Source organism: Somniosus microcephalus, chromosome 11 (genome assembly GCF_052327205.1).
Source record: "Somniosus microcephalus isolate GS21.2 chromosome 11, FLI_Smic_1.0, whole genome shotgun sequence".
Classification (NCBI taxonomy): domain Eukaryota; kingdom Metazoa; phylum Chordata; class Chondrichthyes; order Squaliformes; family Somniosidae; genus Somniosus; species Somniosus microcephalus.
In genome coordinates, this window is record NC_140997.1 from 2540727 (window position 1) to 2563472 (window position 22746).

Genomic DNA, 22746 nt, shown 5'->3' on the forward strand with positions numbered 1-22746 from the left:
GACGGTGATCATACCTGGGGTGGTGTGGAGACGGTGATCATACCTGGGGCGGTGTGGAGACAGTGATCATACCTGGGGTGGTATGGAAACGGTGATTATACCTGGGGCGGTGTGAAGACGGTGATTATACCTGGGGCGGTGTGGAGACGGTGATCATACCTGGGGTGGTGTGGAGACTGTGATCATACCTGGGGTGGTGTGGAGACGGTGATTATACCTGGGGCGGTGTGAAGACGGTGATCATACCTGGGGTGGTGTGGAGACGGTGATCATACCTGGGGTGGTATGGAGACGGTGATTATACCTGGGGTGGTGTGGAGACGGTGATCATACCTGGGAAAAGTCCAGCCGCTGCAGGCGTTCCTGCTTCCATTGAATGGCGCTCAGCTTTTCAAAAAATCTCCGTCACCTCCTTCATCGGACCTATCGCAAAGAGAAGATACAATTTCTGAAACTGTCTGAGTTGGAAGGGGCTTCAGCAGCAGACGGCCGCTTGATGGTCCAGCAATACACCCCCTGTACTGGGGAGTGACTCCCCCAGACACAGAGCCCCCCTGTACTGGGGAGTGACACCCCCAGACACAGAGCCCCCCGTACTGGGGAGTGACACCCCCAGACACAGAGCCCCCCGTACTGGGGAGAGACTCCCCCAGACACAGAGCCCCCGTACTGGGGAGTGACTCTCCCAGACACACACACCCCCCGTACTGGGGAGAGACTCCCCCAGACAGACACCCCCCCCGTACTGGGGAGTGACTCTCCCAGACAGACACACCCCCCGTACTGGGGAGTGACTCCCCCACACACAGAGCCCCCCGCACTGGGCAGTGACTCCCCCAGACACAGACCCCCGTACTGGGGAGTGATTCCCCCAGACAGACACACCCCCCGTACTGGGGAGGGACTCCCCCAGACACAGAGCCCTCCGTACTGGGGAGTGAGATCCCCAGACACAGAGCCCCCCCCGTACTGGGGAGTGACTCCCCCAGACACAGAGCCCCCCGTACTGGGGAGAGACTCCCCCAGACACAGAGCCCCCCCGTACTGGGGAGAGACACCCCCAGACACAGAGCCCCCCGTACTGGGGAGAGACACCCCCAGACACAGAGCTCCCCGTACTGGGGAGTGACTCCCCCAGACAGACACACCCCCCGTACTGGGGAGTGAGACCCCCAGACACAGAGCCCCCCGTACTGGGGAGTGACACCCCCCAGACACAGAGCCCCCCGTACTGGGGAGTGACTCCCCCGGACACACACACCCCCCGTACTGGGGAGTGACTCCCCCAGACACAGAGCCCCCCGTACTGGGGAGTGACTCCCCCAGACACACACACCCCCCGTACTGGGGAGTGACTCCCCCAGACACAGAGCCCCCCGTACTGGGGAGTGAGACGGGGAGTGAGACCCCAGACACACACATCCCCCGTTACTGGGGAGTGACACCCCCAGACACACACACCCCCCGTACTGGGGAGTGACACACCCAGACACAGAGCACCCCCGTACTGGGAGTGACTCCCCCAGACGCAGAGCCCCCCCATACTGGGGAGTGACACCCCCAAGGACAGCACACACCCCCCCGTACTGGGGAGTGAGACCCCCAGGCGCACACACACCCCCCGTACTGGGGAGTGACACCCCCAGACACACACACCCCCGTACTGGGGAGTGGGGACCCCCAGACACACACACCCCCCGTACTGGGGAGTGAGACCCCCAGACACAGAGCCCCCCGTACTGGGGAGTCTGAGACCCCAGACACACCCCCGTACTGGGGAGTGAGACCCCCAGACACACCCCCCCGTATGGGGAGTGAGACCCCCAGACACACCCCCGTACTGGGGAGGTGACTCCCCCAGACACACACACCCCCCGTACTGGGGAGTGGGGACCCCCAGACACACACACCCCCGTACTGGGGAGTGAGACTCCCCCAGACACAGAGCCCCCGTACTGGGGAGTGAGACCCCCAGACAGACACAGATCGGGGTTTTACTGAGTGTATTTGGGGATCGGCTGGGCAGTCAGAGACAGATGGGAATTTTGGAGAATTGATTTAATAAAATATGAATGATGTTTTGCTGGATTGCGGGGCGGTGATGCAGGTGATACATCGAGTGGGATTCTGGTTATGGTTGGCAAATTTTCTATCGCATGGACCTTGAACTGTTGCTAGGAGACCATCTCTTAGATTATCCTGATGGCCAGATTCACTGGATCAGCAAGAGACAGTCTTTCAAAATCAGACATGAGTTTTGAATGATTGTCAACAATAATGTCAGCAAAAATTCTGGAAGAAAATTATTTAATGTTTGCAGCTACTGGTGAGAGAGTGAGAGAGAGAGAGAGCCAGAGAGAGAGAGAGAGAGACAGAGAGAGAGACAGAGAGAGAGAGAGGGGGGGGAGAGAGAGAGGGGGGAGAGAGAGAGACAGAGACAGAGAGAGAGAAGAGAGACAGAGAGAGACAGAGAGGGGGGAGGGAGAGAGAGAGAGAGAGAGAGGGGGAGAGAGAGAGAGAGAGACAGAGAGAGAGAAGAGAGACAGAGAGAGACAGAGAGGGGGGAGGGAGAGAGAGAGACAGAGAGAGAGAAGAGAGACAGAGAGAGAAAAGAGAGAGAGAGGGGGGGGAGGGAGGAGAGAGAGAGAGACAGAGAGAGAGAGGGGGGAGGGAGAGATAGAGAGAGAGGAGACAGAGAGTGAGAGAGTGAGAGAGTGAGAGCGACAGAGAGAGAGAGGGAGAGAGAGAGAGACACAGAGAGAGACAGAGAGAAAGAGAGAGAGAGTCAGAGAGAGAGAGAGGGAGAGAAAGAGACACAGACAGAGAGTGAGAGTGAGAGAGACAGAGAGAGACAGAGAGACAGAGAGCGACAGAGAGAGAGAGACAGAGAGAGAGAGAGAGAGAGAGAGAGAGAGAGACAGAGAGAGAGTCACCTCTTGGCTTCAGCACCGTAGACTATATGATTACGGATCTGGACCCATCCTCTTTCAGAGCATTCACAGTCAAAACACAAACAACACTGTCAGACCACAGTCAAATTACTGCGTATCTTAAAAGGACAGAAACAACCAACACAGAAACACAACCCAGTAAGCTGTACAACATTAAAAAATCCTACAGATGGGCCAAAAACAGCACGGAAAAATACCAGAAAGCAATTAGTAATCAATCAACTCAAGCTCTCTTGGACACCTTTCTGGAAAACACATACACTCACAATAAAGAAGGCGTAAACCGGGCAGTGAATAACCTAAATAATATTTTTGATAATTTGGCATCAATGTCAAACTTGAAAGTTCGCAAGAATAAACCCAAAACAAAAAACCACGAAAAATGGTTTGATTCAGACTGTCATAACATGAGGAAAAAACTCAGAAAAATATCAAACCAAAAACACAGACAACCAGAAAACGAGGAATTACGCCTTACTTATTGTCAGGCACTAACACAATACAAAAACACACTCAGAACGAAGAAAGAACAGTATATTAAGAATACACTCGGCTCCATTGAGGAATCTATTGATTCTAATTGTTTCTGGGACAACTGGAATACATTACACAAAAAGCAACACGACGAATTGCCCATTCAAAATGGAGACACATGGGAAACATAAGAACATAAACAAAAGACATAAACTTCCTTGAGGAGCACAATGTCTTGAGTAAAAGCCAAATTGGATTCTTACCAAATTATAGAACATTGGATCATATCTTCACCCTACACACCCTAATTGACAAACATGTTCACCAGAACTAAAGCAAAATTTTTGCCTGCTTTATAGGTTTCCAGAAGGCTTTCGATTCCATTTGGCACAACGGCCTATTCTTGAAACTTATTGAAAGTGGTGTGAGGGGAAAAACATATGATGTAATTAAATCAATGTATACAAACAATAAATGTGCAGTTAAAATTGGAGACAAACAAACAAAATACTTCTCAGGGGCGTGGTGTGACGCAGGGCTCGCCCATCTCACCGACACCTTTTAATATTTACATAAATGAATTGGCAAAACTACTTGAACAATCTACAGCACCCGGCCTCACCTTATATGACTCCAAGGTTAAATTCCTCCTCTATGCAGATGACCTGGTTCTGCTGTCACCAACTAAGGAGGGTCTACAGCAGAACCTGGATCTGCTAGAGACATTCTGTCAGACCTGGGCCCTGACAATAAACCCCCAAAAAACCAAAGTTCTTGTGTTCCAGCAAAGATCCAGACATCAGGGACCCAGAATAAATTTCACACTAGGAACAACTAAAATTGAACCACAAACTACACATACTTAGGCTTAAAAATCAGTTCTACAGGAAATTTTCATCTGGCTGTGAATGAACTGAAAGAGAAAGCAAGAAGGGCTTTCTATGCCATTAAAAAATCAATCCAAATAGAAATCCCAATTGGCATTTGGCTCAAAATTTTTAAATCAGTAATTGAACCAATTGCACTCTATGGCAGTGAGGTGTGGGGACCGCTAACACAACAAGAATTTGCAAAATGGGACAAACACCCAATTGAGATCCTACATGCAGAATTCTGTAAAAGTATCCTCCGGACTCAGAGGAAAACCGCAAACAATGCATGCAGGGCAGGACTGAAGTACAAAGGGATCTGGGGGTCCTGGTGCACGAAACTCAAAAGGTTAGTATGCAGGTGCAGCAAGTGATTAAGAAGGCCAATGGAATGTTGGCTTTCATTGCTAGGGGGATCGAATATAAAAATAGGGAGGTATTGCTTCAGTTGTACAAGGTATTGGTGAGGCCGCACCTGGAATACTGCGTACAGTTTTGGTGTCCAAACTTAAGAAAGGACATACTTGCTCTCGAGTCAGTACAAAGAAGGTTCACTCGGTTAATCCCGGGGATGAGGGGATGGACATATGAGGAGAGGTTGAGTAGATTGGGACTCTACTCATTGGAGTTCAGAAGAATGAGAGGCGATCTTATTGAAACATATAAGATTGTGAAGGGGTTGGATCGGGTGGATGCAGGGAAGATGTTCCCGATGATGGGTGAAACTAGAACTAGGGGGCATAGTCTTAGAATAAGGGGCTGCTCTTTCAAAACTGAGATGAGGAGGAACTACTTCACTCAGAGGGTGGTAGGTCCATGGAATATGCTGCCCCAAAAAGCTGTAGAAGCTACATCATTACATAAATTTAAAACAGAAATAGACAGTTTCCTAGAAGAAAAGGGAATTAAGGGTTACGGGGAGCGGGCAGGAATTTGGACATGAGTCTAGGTTCGGATCGGTCATGGCCCTGTCGGTAGCGGAGCAGGCCCAGGGGCCGTGTAGCCTGATCCTGCTCCTATTTCGTGTGTCTAATTCTGTTAGATTCAGGAGATGGTTCTGTGATAGTGGATTGGCGGTTAGGATCAGATCAGCCATGATCTTATTGAATGGCGGAGCAGGCTTGAGGGGCCGATTGGCCGACTCCTGCTCCTATTTCTTATGTTCTTATGTAACTAGGCCAATATCCACTACTAAGTGCTACAGTACAAAGGGATCTGGGGGTCCTGGTACATGAAACACAAAAAGTTAGTATGTAGGTGCAGCAGGTGATCAGGAAGGCCAATGGAATCTTGGCTTTTATTGCAAGGGGGATGGAGTATAAAAACAGGGAAGTCTTGCTGCAGTTATACAGGGTACTGGTGAGGCCACACCTGGAATACTGCGTGCACTTTTGGTTTCCATATTTAAGAAAAGATATACTTGCTTTCGAGGCGGTTCAGAGAAGGTTCACTCGGTTGATTCCAGAGATGAGGGGGTTGACGTATGAGGAAAGGTTGAGTAGGTTGGGACTCTACTCATTGGAGTTCAGAAGAATGAGAGGCGATCTTATCGAAACATATAAGATTGTGAGGGGGCTTGATCGGGTGGATGCGGGGAGGATGTTTCCACTGATGGGTGAGACTAGAACTAGGGGGCATAATCTTAGAATAAGGGGCTGCCCTTTCAAAATTGAGATGAGGAGAAACTTCTTCACTCAGAGGGTAGTAAATCTATGGAATTTGCTACCCCAGAGAGCTGTGGAAGCTGCAACATTAAATAAATTTAAAATGGAGATAGACAGTTTCCTAGCAGATAAGGGAATTAGGGGTTACGGGGAGAGGGCAGGGAAGTGGACGTGAGTCTAGATTCAGATCAGCCATGATCCTATTGAATGGCGGAGCAGGCCCGAGGGGCCGTATGGCCTACTCCTGCTCCTATTTCTTATGTTCTTCTTATGTTCTTATCCAAAAAGAGCCACCAAATTTTGGAAACATCTAAAAATGAGCAACCCCCACTGCTATCATTACGAAGCCCTGAAATGCCAAGAGAGGATCATAAAGAAGAGTCCCCTCAGTCAACTAGTCCTGGGACTCAGTGAAGTAACTACTAACACTATGAATAATAACCAGCCCCAGGACAGTGACATCGTAGCACAGAGAATTCGACCCAACACAATTGTCACTAAGCAAAAGGAAAAATATCTGACATATTGGGCAGAAACAACAAAAACCCAAAACAAACTCAATTGCTACTTGGCCCTAAACAGACAATACAACATGGCTGAATACCTGACCACGGTAAATGATAGCAAATTGAGAAAAACCATGACTATGTACAGACTTAGTGAGCATAGCCTGGCCATCGAAAAAGGCAGACACAGACAGACCCGGCTGCCAAGAGAGGACAGGATATGCTCTCACTGCAGTCAGGGAGTGGTGGAGACAGAGATGCACTTCCTCACAGCTTGTGGAAAATATCAGGGCATAAGGGGGAATTTCTACCCAAAATTCATAAAAATATGCCCTGAATTCAAAAATTTGAATGACGACCAAAAACTCCCATACCTATTAGGGGAACAGAGAAATTGTGCAACCTTAGTGGCACACTATGGGCCAGAAATTCCAGGCCAGAAGCGTGAGTACGGTCGGGTTACTCACGCATCTGGCCGTTGGAAATGCCGGCGTTCAGCAGGAACAGCACATGCGGGGAACGCCGGCATTTCCAGACCCGAGGTCTATTCACAGCGCGTGCGACTGCACAGGCAGCGCTTGTGCAGTGAACTTTGTAGATTTCACTGATGGATTCAGTGAGGGTAAGTCCCTAGAACTTGCACTTAAAAAAAGCAAGTGTAAAGTTGTTCATTGGCTGGGGAAGGAGATATATTTTATGGAGGAGCTTATGAAATGCAATATTTAGGTTTGGGAAAGGGAGGGAAGTTATTTTAAGAAATTTTAACTAAGTTTTAAACTTTAATTTTTTTTTTAAACGGGTTTTCAGAACGGTAGGTAGAAGGAGCAATTGTGGCTGTGTGAATGGAATGTGAGAATGAGTTATGTATGTATGTCCACATATATTCCTTTACGTATATGTATGTATGTTTTATATTCCTTTACTAATGTGTATGAATGTATATTTTTAATTATGATTTTCCAATAAGTTACTTTCTCTGAAAGTCATAATTAAATAATACATTCATACACATAAGTAAAGGAATATATACATAACACGCAAAGGAATATATACAGACATACATACTTTCAGAAGCTCCACAATAAGAAATATCTTCCTCCGCAGCCTCTGGAGCAACTGTACCCATGCTTTTTTCATGTGTAAGTTGTAATGACTGGACCTCACTGAAAGCATTAATGAAAGCGGCGAATTATACTGCGCACGCGCTGCCTGTGCAGTCGCACGCGTTCTGCCTCTGAACCCCTTCGTTCAGAGGACAGGAAATGCCGGTTTTCCCCACATGCACTGTGCATGCTGAAAACCGGCATTTCATCCGGCCAGATGCGTAAGTACCCCGACCGTACTAGCGCATTTGGAAGGGAATTACTGGGCCAACATTTTACATGTCAATAAAATAAAAAATTTAACAATTGCACAACTTGCCCCCTCGCATCTGCGACTGAGGGTCCAAGGAGGTGCATTGCGCAAGAGGTCATCATCGTACGTATCCTCACACTGTTCCCTTTGGGGAACTGTATGAAGTGGTGGAAGGATTTATGGCCGTGATTAACGCTCATTCCGTGACCGTAACCATCTTTGAACCAGCCATTAGGGTGGTTAGTCCTATGGCGGGCGGGTTTTACGGGCTCCCACAACCCATCTGAGGGGGGGGGGCCACCAACACCCACGGACGCAAGCATCCCGCTGGATGTCCACCCAGAATTTAAAGTTGGAGCTCCGACTCCACTTGCCGGGACTGTCTGGAGTGGGGTTCAAAACCCTACTCCTTCTGGCCCAGCGGCGGGGATGCTTACTGCTACGCAAAAGGCCCACTCCGCACAAAAGGTGACACCCATACGTTTCCTGCGCCTTTTCCCTCCCCGTGACTGGAGCCCTATGCTGCCATTTCACGTTGCTAATTGGATTGGGCCTTTGTCATAGCGGTAGGATCCCCGCCGCTGGGCCAGATCAGGGTAGGGTTTCGAACCCCGCTCCAGACAGTCCCGGCAAGTGGAGTCGGAGCTCCGGCTCTAAATTCTGGGTTGACATCCAGTGGGATATTTGCGTCCGTGGGTGTGGGTGGCCCCCCCTCCTTGTATAGCTTGTGGAAGCCCGTAAAACCCTCCCGCCATAGGACTAACCACCCTAATGGCTGGTTCAAAGATGGTTACAGTCACGGAATGAGCGTTAATCATGGCCATAAATCCTTCCACCACTTCATACAGTTCCCCAAAGGGAACAGTGTGAAGACACGTATGACGACGACATTGCTAAATAAATAAATGGAATTAAAAAAATTCTTTTAGGGCTTTTAAAAGTCTTTAAATTGCTTTAATTCTCTTTAAAACTACTTCAGATTACTCAAAATAATGTAAACATTTAAAAAAGTTTATGAAAGTTACCAAAATCTTCAAAAAACTTCCAAAAACCTATTTAAACTGCTGCTTTGCATGTAAAAATGGTTAGCAGCTTGACAGAAACATTGGGGGCGTGTCCAGTGAAACTGAGACCTCAAGGGGCGTGTCTCACTTGCACTGCACGCTCCTGGCTTCGCGCTGGCTGCACTCCTGGGCGGCGTGACGTCATACGCTGCCCGGGATTCTTCTTCTGGAAACACCAATTCCAGGCGTCCCTGGAGCTGATCGGCAGTAGCGCGGGGTAAGTGTAAATACGGGGCTTGCACGCGCTGCCAGCCCCGTTCTGGAATTTCTGGGCCTATGTTACAGCTTGCCATAAGCAGAGGGACAACCATTAAATCTAAGAAAAGAGTACATACATATTATATGAGTGTATATTTATACACACAGGGATATATCTGTTTAACACTGTATGGATAGATCTGCGTTTATGTGTACAACCATAAATGTTTTTTTCGGTGCTTTGGCAACATAAGATGTACCTTGTCATGCCAATAAAGCAATTTGAATTGAATTGAATTGACAGAGAGAGAGAGAGAGAGAGAGAGAGAGAGAGAGAGAGAGAGAGAGACAGAGAGAGTGAGAGAGAGACAGAGAGAGAGAGAGAGACAGAGAGAAAGAGAGAGAGAGAGACAGAGAGAGAGACAGAGAGAAAGAGAAAGAGAGAGTGAGAGAGAGACAGAGAGAGAGAGAGACAGGGAGACAGAGAGAAAGAGAGAGAGAGAGACAGAGAGAGAGAGAAAGAGAGAGTGAGAGAGAGACAGAGAGAGGGAGAGAGAGGGGGAGAGAGTGAGAAATAGAGAGGGAGAGAAAGAGAGTGAGAGAATGTGAGAGAGAATGTGAGAGAGACAGAGAGAGTGTGAGAGAGACAGAGAGAGAGAGTGTGTGAGAGAGAGTGTGAAAGAGACAGAGCGAGAGAGAGAGAGGGAGAGAGAGGGAGAAATAGAGAGAGAGGGAGAGAGAGAGAGACACACACAGACAGAGAGGGAGAGAGAGAGTGAGAGAGTGAGAGACACAGAGACAGAGAGAGAGAGAGAGAGACAGAGAGAGTGAGAGAGAGAGAGAGTGAGAGAGAGAGACAGAGAGTGAGAGAGAGATACATAGAGTGAGAGAGACAGAGAGAAAGAGAGAGTGAGAGAGAGAGACAGAGTGAGAGAGAGATACATAGAGAGAGTGAGAGAGACAGAGAGAAAGAGAGAGTGAGAGAGAGAGACATAGAGAGAGTGAGAGAGACAGAGACCGAGAGTGGCAGAAGGAGACGGAAAGGGGAGAGAGAATGAGTGTAGGGGAAGTGAGAGGGGGAAAGGGAGGGGGGAAGAGAGACAGAGACAAGAGAGAGTGGGAGAGAGAGGAATGAAGTGAAAGAGGGCAGAGAGAGACAGAGAAATAGAAAGACACAGGCAGAAACACGGGGGAATTTTCCGGGGGGTCAGCGGTTCGGGTGGGAAAGTGTTTTTTTCCCCAGCGGGTTGGGACCCCGCTGTCAACCCACCACCACACGCCTTTCCCAGATGTTGGGTCTGTCAGCGCCAAGCAGACCCGACACACAGCAGCAGGGGAGGCAATTCAGGTCATTCTGACCTTACTAACAGAGGATTAACAACAATTTTGGGTTCACCGTTTAAATTTACCAGCTCACCCACAGGGTCCACGCTGCTCGGAGATCACGTCAGGTAAACAGGGCAGGAGATGTACGGCCATGGAATCATCGCATGACTTGACAGCTTGAAATGTGCTATAAAAGCTCCCATCTCACAGCTGTTCACTTTCCAAGCTCAAAAGCTGTTGCTTACTGCATTTGGAAGACAGATTGAGCTTTATGCAGCTTGCAAGTGTTTGGAGCAAACACTCTATCCAGTGCCACCTCATTGGAACAAACTCTCTCACCATTGACAGATCGCTTCTGTCATCTCAACCTCAGCTGCCATCTATTACATCATCATGGGTATGGTTTATACTGTCTCACCTTGGTCCTCAGAATCTGACCACGATCAGCCCCAACACCAGCAACAACACCAAACTTCTCTGCAATCACCTGATGCTGCACAGGACACAGGGCATCATCGCCCGACCACATTGCTGCCGTGAGGTCAGGGTTGGCCTCACCATGGCCAGATTTACTTCACTTGATGGCATTTTAATTCACCGCTCCACTCCCACTCAGACCGCACCGTCCTCGGCCTCTTGCATTGTTCCACGGAAGCTCAGCGTAAGCTCGAGGAACAGCACCTCATCTTTCGATTAGGTACTTTACAGCCTTCCGGATTCAATATCGAGTTCAACAATTTCAGACCATAACCTCGGCCCCTATCATATATATATTTTTTAGCCACACTCTTTGTCTGTCTTTTTTTCTTCTCCCCCACATGGCAGCTGTCTTCCATTCTGCCAGCATAATTTACACTTCATCAAGAGCCATCCTTTGTTTCTTAATCTGTCCCATTACCATCTCCTCTCGCCTTGAATATCTCTTAATGTCTCTTAACCTCTTCCGCCTTCCATCCTATCACAGACCTTCCCTTTTGTTCTTTCATCCCCTCCCCCCTCTCCCAGCCCCGACACTTGCTTAAAACCTGTTACATCTCCAGCTTTTCCAGTTCTGACAAAAGGTCATCGACCCGAAACATTAACTCTGTTTCTCTCTTCACAGATGCTGCCTGACCTGCTGAGTATCTCCAGCATTTTCTGTTTTAATTCCTTGTGTATGTAACTTTCCTGGTTTCTGTTCCCAGTGTCCGGTTTCTGTTCCCAGTGCCCAATATGTTTCCCAGTGTCCGGTTTCTGTTCCCAGTGTCCGGTTTCTGTTCCCAGTGCCAAAATGTTTCCCAGTGCCCAATATGTTTCCCAGTGTCCGGTTTCTGTTCCCAGTGTCCAATATGAAGGTATGAGAGCAGAGTTGACTAAAGTGGACTGGGAAAATAGATTAAAGTGTAAGACGGTACATGAGCAGTGGTGTACATTCAAGGAGATATTTCACAACTTTCAAGAAAAATATATTCCACTGACGAAAAAGGGGCGTAAAAGAAAAGACAGCCATCCGTGGCTAAGTAGAGTAATAAAGGATAGTATCCGACTGAAAACAAGGGCATATAAAGTAGCCAAATCTAGTGGGAGGATAGAAGATTGGGAAGCATTTAAAAGCCAGCAAAGAATATCTAAAAGATTAATTAAGAAAGGGAAGATAGATTATGAAAGTAAACTAGCAAAAAATATAAAAACAGATAGCAAGAGTTTCTACAGTTATATAAAAAGAAAAAGGGTGGCTAAAGTGAATGTTGGTCCCTTAGAGGACGAGACCGGGAAGCTAGTGGTGAGGAACATGGAGATGGCAAAAACGCTGAACAAATATTTTGTTTCAGTCTTTACAGTAGAGGGCATTAAAAATATCCCAACACTGGACAAACAGGGGGCTATGGGGGGGAGGAGCTAAACACGATTAAAATCACTAAGGAGGTGGTACTCAGTAAGATAATGGGACTTAAGGCGGATAAATCCCCTGGACCTGATGGCTTACATCCTAGGGTCTCGAGAGAAGTGACGGTGAGGATTACGGATGCATTAGTGGTAATTTTCCAGAACTCCCTGGATTCAGGAAAGGTCCCAGCAGATTGGAAAACTGCTAATGTAACGCCCTTATTTAAAAAGGGAAGTAGACAAAATGCTGGAAACTATAGACCGGTTAGCCTAACATCTGTGGTTGGTAAAATGTTGGAGTCCATTATTAAGGAAGCAGTAACAGGGCATTTGGATAAGCATAATTTAATCGGACAGAGTCAGCATGGTTTTATGAAGGGGAAGTCATGTTTGACAAATTTGCTCGAATTCTTTGAGGACGTAACAAACAGGGTAGATAAAGGGGAATCAGTGGATGTAGTGTATTTGGACTTCCAAAAGGCATTTGACAAGGTGCCACACAAAAGATTACTGCACAAGATAAAAAAATCACGGGATTGGGGGTAATATACTGGCATGGGTGGAAGATTGGCTATCTAACAGAAAACAGAGAGTTGGGATAAATGGTTCATTCTCGGGTTGGCAATCAGTGACTAGTGGTGTTCCGCAGGGGTCAGTGCTGGGACCCCAACTATTTACATCTATATTAATGATTTGGAGGAAGGGACCAAGTGCAACGTATCCAAGTTTGCCGACGATACAAAGATGGGAGGGAAAGCAGTGAGCGAGGAGGACATAAAAAACCTGCAAAAGGACATAGACAGGCTAAGTGAGTGGGCAGAAATTTGGCAGATGGAATATAATGTTGGAAAGTGTGAGGTTATGCACTTTGGCAGAAAAAATCAAAGAGCAAGTTATTATCTAAATGGAGAGAAACTGCAAAGTGCTACAGTACAAAGGGATCTGGGGGTCCTGGTGCATGAAACACAGAAGGTTAGTATGCAGGTACAGCAGGTGATCAGGAAGGCCAATGGAATCTTGGCTTTTATTGCAAAAGGGATGGAGTATAAAAACAGGGAAGTCTTGCTGCAGTTATACAGGGTACTGGTGAGGCCACACCTGGAATATTGCGTACAGTATTGGTTTCCATATTTAAGAAAAGATATACTTGCTCTCGAGGCAGTTCAGAGAAGGTTCACTCGGTTGATTCCGGAGATGAGGGGGTGACTTATGAGGAAAGGTTGAGTAGGTTGGGCCTCTACTCATTGGAATTCAGAAGAATGAGAGACGATCTTATCGAAACATATAAGATTGTGAGGGGGCTTGATTGGGTGGATGCAGGGAGGATGTTTCCACTGATGGGTGAGACTAGAACTAGGGGGCATAATCTTAGAATAAGGGGCTGCCCTTTCAAAACTGAGATGAGGAGAAACTTCTTCACTCAGAGGGTAGTAAATCTATGGAATTTGCTACCTCAGAGAGCTGTGGAAGCTGCGACATTAAATACATTTAAAACGGAGATAGATAAGGGAATTAGGGGTTATGGGGAGCGGGCAGGGAAGTGGACGTGAGTCTAGGTTCGGATCAGCCATGATCCTATTGAATGGTGGAGCAGGCCCGAGGGGCCGTATGGCCTACTCCTGCTCCTATTTCTTATGTTCTTATATGTTTTCCAGTGTTCAGTTTCTGTTCCCAGTGTCCAATATGTTTCCCAGTGTCCGGTTTCTGTTCCCAGTGTCCGGTTTCTGTTCCCAGTGTCCGGTTTCTGTTCCCAGAACAGCCCCAATCCCCGAGGCTTGCACTCGAGAGCCGGTGTTGGCCTGGCCATTCCACTGAGCTGTAATGACCCACTGACCGAGTCTAATTCTATCCATTCACATCTGGCACCAGACGTGTCTGTGTTTTAGGTCAAGTATAGGTTAGAAAAAAGGGAATTTAAAAACAGGAAGAATTGCACTGGGAGATGAGCAAAGAAAAACTGAATTGAAAAGGAAGTGGGCAGGGGGAGGGTTGAGTGTGGAGTGCTGGGTATTGAGAAACCAGGACACTGGCCTTTCACCTCTGGAACTAGAACGCAATGACATGCCGCAAGTTCCAAATATTTTATCATTGTGTAAGTTGGGGGAGAGGTTGGGATTCAGCTGGGTTTAGTATGGAACTTATGAGGAGAGATTCACAGAACTGAACCCGTGCTAATTGAAGATTGAGGAAGAACATGACCCTGGTTTTAAACTGCTGAGGTGTGGACGTTTTTTTAAATATATTTCCTCTTGTGGGGGCCATTGGCAATTTCAATCCCCAAATAACAATTAAACTCTGAGGGCTAGAAATTCACGCACTCACTGCCACACCGTAGCACCATGGAATGACAATAAAATGGCGCCCGCCGCAATTTCGCCAGCTGGTGGCGGGTCCCGCGACAGCCGCCATATTCCTCTTCCCCTTTGCGCAGATGGTAACAGGCAGCACCCCGCAGAAACGTCAATGGGCGCGCAACGGCGACTTAACGCCACCAACGCGACCTTCGACCCTAGCGCTGAATTCAGCGCTGGTTAACCAGGCCGACAGTGGTGATGTCTGCAGATCATCCCTCCCCCGCCCAATTCCTTTTCAATTCACACATCATTCAGGTCAGTTTGAATTTAAGGGTTCAGACAGTTTTTTATTTTATTTTATTGAAGTGGTGGCTTGCTGCAATAGATGTGAAAAGTTTTTTAAGTGTGTCGTGAGTGCTGCTGGGAAGACAGAACATGCTGCGAATACTCAGCACGTCTCGCATCATCCGTGGAAAGAAAAACACAGTTCACATCTCAGGTTGACATGCTGCCTGACCAACTGAGGATTTCCAGCATTTTATGCTGTTTTTTCCACATTTACAGCATCCGCTTGCAGAGGGAAGAGGAGGAAGCTGATGAGGAGGAAGCCACAGAAGGATGCCTCCCAGACAGCCGCTTTGTGGCTGGGTTATCCGGGATGGAATCATCTGCCTGCGGTTCCACTGGCTGGGCAGGCTGTCTTCTCTTGTTGACCCACGGGCTGGGCAGGCTGCCTCTTCTTGTTGACCCACGGGCTGGGCAGGCTGCCTCCTCTTGTTGACCCACGGGCTGGGCAGGCTGCCTCTTCTTGTTGACCCACGGGCTGGGCAGGCTGCCTCCTCTTGTTGACCCACGGGCTGGGCAGGCTGCCTCCTCTTGTTGACCCACGGGCTGGGCAGGCTGCCTCCTCTTGTTGACCCACGGGCTGGGCAGGCTGCCTCTTCCTGTTGACCCACTGGCTGGGCAGGCTGCCTCTTCCTGTTGACCCACGGGCTGGGCAGGCTGCCTCTTCTTGTTGACCCACGGGCTGGGCAGGCTGCCTCTTGTTGACCCACGGGCTGGGCAGGCTGCCTCTTGTTGACCCACGGGCTGGGCAGGCTGCCTCCTCTTGTTGACCCACGGGCTGGGCAGGCTGCCTCTTGTTGACCCACGGGCTGGGCAGGCTGCCTCCTCTTGTTGACCCACTGGCTGGGCAGGCTGCCTCTTCTTGTTGACCCACGGGCTGGGCAGGCTGCCTCTTGTTGACCCACGGGCTGGGCAGGCTGCCTCCTCTTGTTGACCCACGGGCTGGGCAGGCTGCCTCCTCTTGTTGACCCACGGGCTGGGCAGGCTGCCTCCTCTTGTTGACCCACTGGCTGGGCAGGCTGCCTCTTCTTGTTGACCCACGGGCTGGGCAGGCTGCCTCTTGTTGACCCACGGGCTGGGCAGGCTGCCTCCTCTTGTTGACCCACGGGCTGGGCAGGCTGCCTCCTCTTGTTGACCCACGGGCTGGGCAGGCTGCCTCTTGTTGACCCGCGGGCTGGGCAGGCTGCCTCTTCCTGTTGACCCACTGGCTGGGCAGGCTGCCTCTTGTTGACCCACGGGCTGGGCAGGCTGCCTCCTCTTGTTGACCCACGGGCTGGGCAGGCTGCCTCCTCCTGTTGACCCACTGGCTGGGCAGGCTGCCTCTTGTTGACCCACGGGCTGGGCAGGCTGCCTCTTGTTGACCCACGGGCTGGGCAGGCTGCCTCTTGTTGACCCACGGGCTGGGCAGGCTGCCTCTTGTTGACCCACGGGCTGGGCAGGCTGCCTCTTGTTGACCCACGGGCTGGGCAGGCTGCCTCTTGTTGACCCACGGGCTGGGCAGGCTGCCTCTTGTTGACCCACGGGCTGGGCAGGCTGCATTTCTTGGGTGTGTGAAATGAGGGAGACACAGGGTGGAGTTGTGCTGACGGGAGGGCGGGAGAGCAAGAGGTGTGTGCCAGAAGGAGGATATCGTACGAGGATACCCACATCTTGTATTCTTTAAACCTGCCACTGGGCAAGAGCTCAATCATGCCCCTGCCAAGAATGGCCTGCACCGTCTCTTCCAAGGGGATGAGGTGATGCTAGGAATGGGAGATGTGCCTCGTCATTGGTGCAGATTGTTGGTAGGTGAGTGATTGAGGGTTGTGCATTGAGCAGTGTGTGAGGCTAATGGTGCAGTTGGTAGGAGACGGCTTTTGACCTTGACCAGTGGTCTGAGGTCATGAAGCTTCTTTGGGCACTGGAGCCTGGTGGTGGGGGCGACACTGCTGGCAGTGAATGCCTTGGTGACGTACTCCCACATCGTACTTTCTGGAGGGCCTCCTGGCCCCTGTGGGTAGAGGGCTGCTCTTGCAGTGTTGACTCTTTGCACAAAGCTGGAGTGCTGCGTGCGAGACCCTCAGTGCCCCTTCCCTGGCTCGCTGAGCCATTTGGTGTTAGTGCTGAGGCAGTTTTCCCATTTGTTGAGGTTAGGAAGGTAATTCAGCTTTAACAGCTGAATAGTCACATTTGGAACTTCTTTTAAATATTGAATATTTCTTAAAAGGCAGAAAAATGTTATTGATTCACTGCGTTTTATTTTGTATTGCTTCAGTGTGCGTGGCCCCTTTAATTCTCAGACCTCTTCATCGCCCACAATTCCCTGCGAGCTCCGCAGCTTCGCTCCCATTGGCTGTGGGAAGCTGCAATGCCGGACCTGGGCAGGAACGTCATCCCGGATCCTCCGGCAACGCCAGCAGTGACGGTGTAGCACGGAAGCTGAGCAGTGCACCACCTAACTCCAACCCCCCCTCGACCAATTCACTCGCTGAGCAGCAACTTTGCTGGCGAACACGAATTGTTCCCCCGAGTGACCTCAAGCTGTGTTTACTTAACAACATTTGACATTTATTGCTCATCGGAAATGAAAGGTCAACCATGTAGGTTGGGCCTGGAGTCCCGGCGGGGCCTGGGGTCCTGGGCTGGGGCCTGGATTCCTGGAGTCGCGGGCTGGGCCTGGAGTCCCGGCTGGGCTTGGAGTCCTGGAGTCCCAGGCTGGGCCTGGAGTCCTGGGTGGGCCTGGCTGGGCCTGGAGTCCCGGCTGGGCCTGGAGTCCTGGGTGGGCCTGGGATCCCGGGCTGGGCCTGGAGTCCCGGGCTGGGCTTGGAGTCCTGGAGTCCCGGGCTGGGCCTGGAGTCCTGGGTGGGCCTGGCTGGGCCTGGAGTCCCGGCTGGGCCTGGAGTCCTGGAGTCCCGGCTGGGCCTGGGGTCCCGGGCTGGGCCTGGAGTCCCGGGCTGGGCCTGGTGTCCCGGGTGGGCCTGGAGTCCTGGAGTCCCGGGCTGGGCCTGGGGTCCCGGGCTGGGCCTGGGGTCCCGGGCTGGGCCTGGTGTCCTGGGCTGGGCCTGGAGTCCTGGAGTCCCGGGCTGGGCCTGGAGTCCCGGGTGGGCCTGGCTGGGCCTGGTGTCCCGGGCTGGGCCTGGAGTCCCGGCGGGGCCTGGGGTCCCGGGCTGGGCCTGGTGTCCCGGGCTGGGCCTGGAGTCCTGGAGTCCCGGGCTGGGCCTGGAGTCCCGGGCTGGGCCTGGTGTCCCGGGTAGGTCTGGCTGGGCCTGGAGTCGCGGGCTGGGTCTGGAGTCCCGGCTGGGCTTGGAGTCCTGGAGTCCCGGGCTGGGCCTGGAGTCCTGGGTGGGCCTGGCTGGGCCTGGAGTCCCGGCTGGGCCTGGAGTCCTGGGTGGGCCTGGGATCCCGGGCTGGGCCTGGAGTCCCGGGCTGGGCTTGGAGTCCTGGAGTCCCGGGCTGGGCCTGGAGTCCTGGGTGGGCCTGGCTGGGCCTGGAGTCCCGGCTGGGCCTGGAGTCCTGGAGTCCCGGCTGGGCCTGGGGTCCCGGGCTGGGCCTGGAGTCCCGGGCTGGGCCTGGTGTCCCGGGTGGGCCTGGAGTCCTGGAGTCCCGGGCTGGGCCTGGGGTCCCGGGCTGGGCCTGGGGTCCCGGGCTGGGCCTGGTGTCCTGGGCTGGGCCTGGAGTCCTGGAGTCCCGGGCTGGGCCTGGAGTCCCGGGTGGGCCTGGCTGGGCGTGGTGTCCCGGGCTGGGCCTGGAGTCCCGGCGGGGCCTGGGGTCCCGGGCTGGGCCTGGTGTCCCGGGCTGGGCCTGGAGTCCTGGAGTCCCGGGCTGGGCCTGGAGTCCCGGGCTGGGCCTGAAGTCCCGGGTGGGCCTGGCTGGGCCTGGAGTCCCGGGTGGGTCTGGCTGGGCCTGGTGTCCCGGGCTGGGCCTGGAGTCCCGGGTGGGCCTGGCTGGGCCTGGAGTCCCGGGTGGGCCTGGCTGGGCCTGGAGTCCTGGGTGGGCCTGGCTGGGCCTGGAGTCCCGGGTGGGCCTGGCTGGGCCTGGGGTCCCGGCGGGGCCTGGAGTCCCGGGCTGGGCCTGGAGTCCCGGGTGGGCCTGGCTGGGCCTGGAGTCCCGGGTGGGCCTGGCTGGGCCTGGAGTCCCGGGCCAGGCCTGGCTGGGCCGTGAATCATGTCAATGACGAGGCAGTTGTTGGATTTACAGGTGCGGACTGGTACAACAACAACAACAACTTGCATTTATAGAAATTCTCTTTGACAGAGAAAAACATCCCGAGGACATTCACAGAGTCAAAGTAATGGACAGCAGCCAGTGTTACAGTTTAGGGGGGAGAAATTCAGTTGGTTAGCGCCTCCCGATAGCGCCTCCGGGTGGCGCTAACAGGGCGCTAGGAACTTAGCGCCCGACCACGGCGATGTTTGCGCCGCTCGCGAAATTGATCCGTTGTTTGCGGCGGCGCTAAACACTACCGCCACGATCTCCTGCGCCCACAGGTCGTGACGTCAGTCAAGCGTGCAACGCCCCGGTACCAGATATTGAGTCACGCCCCTTACCGCCTTACCGCCTGCCGCGACAGGTAGAGGGGAACGTTTTCAAGTCGGGAAGGGGCTGGGGGAACGCTATTTAAAGGCGGGCGCGTCCTGCCTTTTCTTGTCGGCAACATTTTTGGTACCCGCAGTTTGAGAGGGAGAGAGACGTCTGGAGAGATTTAACGCTGTCCTAAGGAGTTTTGGCCCTCAGCACCACTTTCGAGGTTCCTCAGTGCCGAGCTCTTTCCCTGGGCCTATCCATTAGTGCTTCCAACACAATTGCTTTCGAGGTCTTTTGCTGGGAGTCTGATCTCTGGGGGGGGGGCGGAATTCTTTTAATCGCTCGTCTCGCTTGAGGTTTTATGGTGGGAAAATTGGGTATCGGCCATTTTGGGGCTAATATTAGCTGGGCCAGAAGTTTAGCGCTAAGCGCGAAATTTGCCTCTCTCGCCCCCGGAGTTGATTGGAGCGCTAAATCAGGCGCTACACACCTCTCTTAAGGTGCTAACGCCGAGGAGCGAGGCGCTACCTCAGAGCGCTGGCGATGCTCATATGATGTCAGTCAGCAATGGAACACAGACACACTGGCGCCGGCCAGTTCTTAAAGGGGAGGGTTGATCTTGCTCTCCATCCACACCCTGCTCATTGCAGCCTTGAATCTCGGCCTGGAGAGACCTGTAGATCAAATCTGCTGGAAAGAACAATGGAGAGGCCCAGGGAAAGAGCTCAGAGTGCAGCCCCCACAGTCTCTTCTAAATCAGTGCAAGGAAGATCAAATCAGAATGAACCGGCAAAGTGCTGCTCAGTACCCAAAACTCCTTCACACAGCGTCTCTCTCTCTCTCTCTCTGAATGCGTGCTGCAAAAATGTCGCCGACAAAAACAGGCAGGAAGCAGTCGCCTTTAAATAGCACTCCCCCAGTCCCCTCCCGACTGCAAAATGCTCCCCTCAACCTGTCGTTGCTAGTGGCAGGCGGTAAGGCAGGGGGCGCCACTCAATATCTGGTCCAGGGCGCTACCAGGGCGTTGCACACTCGACTGATGTCACGATCCGCGGGCGCAGGAGATCGTGGCGGTAGTGTTTAGCGCCGCCACAAAATGTCGTTAATTTCGTGAGCGGCGCAAACATCGCCGCGCCCGGGCGCTAGTTGCTTTGCGCCCCATTAACGCCCTCTTAGGGCACTAACGGGAGGCGCAAACCAACCAAATTTTTCCCCCATTAAGTATAAAAGTAGAGAAGTTATGCTGAACCTTTATAAAGCGCTGGTTAGGCCACAACTGGAGTATTGCGTCCAGTTCTGGTCACCACACTTTAGGAAGGATGTGAAGGTCCTCGCGAGGGTGCAGGGGAGATTTACCAGAATGGTTCCGGGGATGGGGGATCTTAGCTACAAGGGCAGGTTGGAGAAGCTGGATTTGTTTTCATTAGAGCAAAGGAGGTTGAGGGGTGATTTGATCGAGGTGTACAAGATTATGACTGGTTTGGATCGGCTAGACGGGGAAAGGCTGTTCCCACTAGTTGATGGTACAAGGACTAGGGGACACAGATTTAAGGTTTTGGGCAAGAGATACAGGGGGGACGTGAGGGAAAACCTTTTTACGCAGCGAGTGGTGAGGACCTGGAATTTGCTGCCGACGGAAGTGGTGGAAGCGGAGACACTCAATGTTTTCAAGGGGAGACTGGATAGGCACTTGAGGGAAATAAACTTGCAGGGCTCCGGGGATAGAGCGGGGGAATGGGACTGATTGGATTGCTCTACAGAGAGCCAGCACGGACTCGATGGGCCGAATGGCCTCCTTCTGTGCCATTGTGACTCTATTTCTATGACTCTATGATTATCTCCCTTCGTGCATGAACTATCTGCGTCTCCTTGACAATGAGATGGAAAAACTCGTGTTTAGCAGGAGAGTAATTCGAGGTGAGCAGCAAGAATCTCCGAGAGTTTCTCAAGTGCCACGATTAATTCTTGATAAAAATGATCAGTTATGATTAGATTTGATATTTTTGGTACAGCACGGTCCAAAGTCCTCTTCTTATTTTGTTTTTTAAATCTGAAAGCAGGTGAATTCCTGACAGGAGCTGTGAGAAGGGCTGCGTTGGGTGGGTTACGGACCCCCTTACCTGGGCTGGCAGACGGTGGCGTGGGCTTCCTCTGTGGGGCGGGAGGGTCCGGCTGTCGTCCGGCGGAGCGACTGGCGGCTCGGGAGATGCTGCATTGCTCCAGCACGGCAGAGAGACTCAGCGAGCTGCAGGAAATGTTGCAAACCTGAAGGAGGAATAACAGAAAGTAAAAATAGTTAAGAAATAAGAACCAGAAAAGTGCCCTTGGCACTGAGCCAAGAACTTATCAAGCTCACCAGCTGTGGCCGACCTGCCCTGCGGAGAAGTGTTGGTGCCAGTACAGATCGACTGTTTAACAGTCTGCCCACACTGTGCTCCCAACCTCCCTGCTCCCAGAGTTCACGGTATGTCCACTCCAATACAGACACAACACGGGTACCGAGGGTCGAGGGTCAAGGGGCAAGGGCTCCGACACTCAGGACACTCCCGACCCTTCCGACCCACCCCCTCGACAGATCTCAAATAGTGCTATCAATTGGAACGAGAAGCACAGATGGTTAGTATTTATGGACACTTCAAAGAGCTGTTCCGCTTTTCATTTAAAAAAACTTCAATTATATTTGAATTAACTTCGCCCATTCAACCACTGCACTGGTATACAGACTCTGTCCTGGTGAACACTGCACTGGTGCACAGACTCTCTCCTGGTGAACACTGCACTGGTGCACAGACTCTCTCCTGGTGAACACTGCACTGGTACACAGACACTGTCCTGGTGAACACTGCACTGGTACACAGACTCTCTCCTGGTGAACACTGCACTGGTACACAGACTCTGTCCTGGTGAACACTGCACTGGTACACAGACTCTCTCCTGGTGAACACTGCACTGGTACACAGACTCTCTCCTGGTGAACACTGCACTGGTACACAGACTCTCTCCTGGTGAACACTGCACTGGTATACAGACTCTGTCCTGGTGAACACTGCACTGGTACACAGACTCTCCTGGTGAACACTGCACTGGTTCAGAGACTCTGTACTGGTGAACACTGCACTGGTTCAGAGACTCTGTACTGGTGAACACTGCACTTGTACACAGACTCTGTCCTGGTGAACACATCACTGGTACACAGTCTGTCCTGGTGAACACTGCACTGGTACACAGACCCTCTCCTGGTGAACACTGCACTGGTACACAGACCCTCTCCTGCTGAACACTGCACTGGTACACAGACTTTGTCCTGGTAAACACAGCACTGGTACACAG

General features: G+C 51.6%; 1 protein-coding gene across 1 annotated transcript in view; it reads right to left on the reverse strand.

Moving 5' to 3' along the window:
- baiap3 (BAI1 associated protein 3) overlaps positions 1-21692 on the reverse strand; it is a 296698-nt gene extending 275006 nt beyond the window's left edge. Inside the window, 3 exon segments of the mRNA XM_086002220.1 lie at positions 334-401; positions 404-423; positions 21537-21692. Coding sequence (XP_085858346.1) covers positions 334-401; positions 404-423; positions 21537-21631 — 183 coding nt within the window. The 5' untranslated portion in view covers positions 21632-21692.
- Between the last annotated feature and the right edge of the window lie 1054 nt (positions 21693-22746).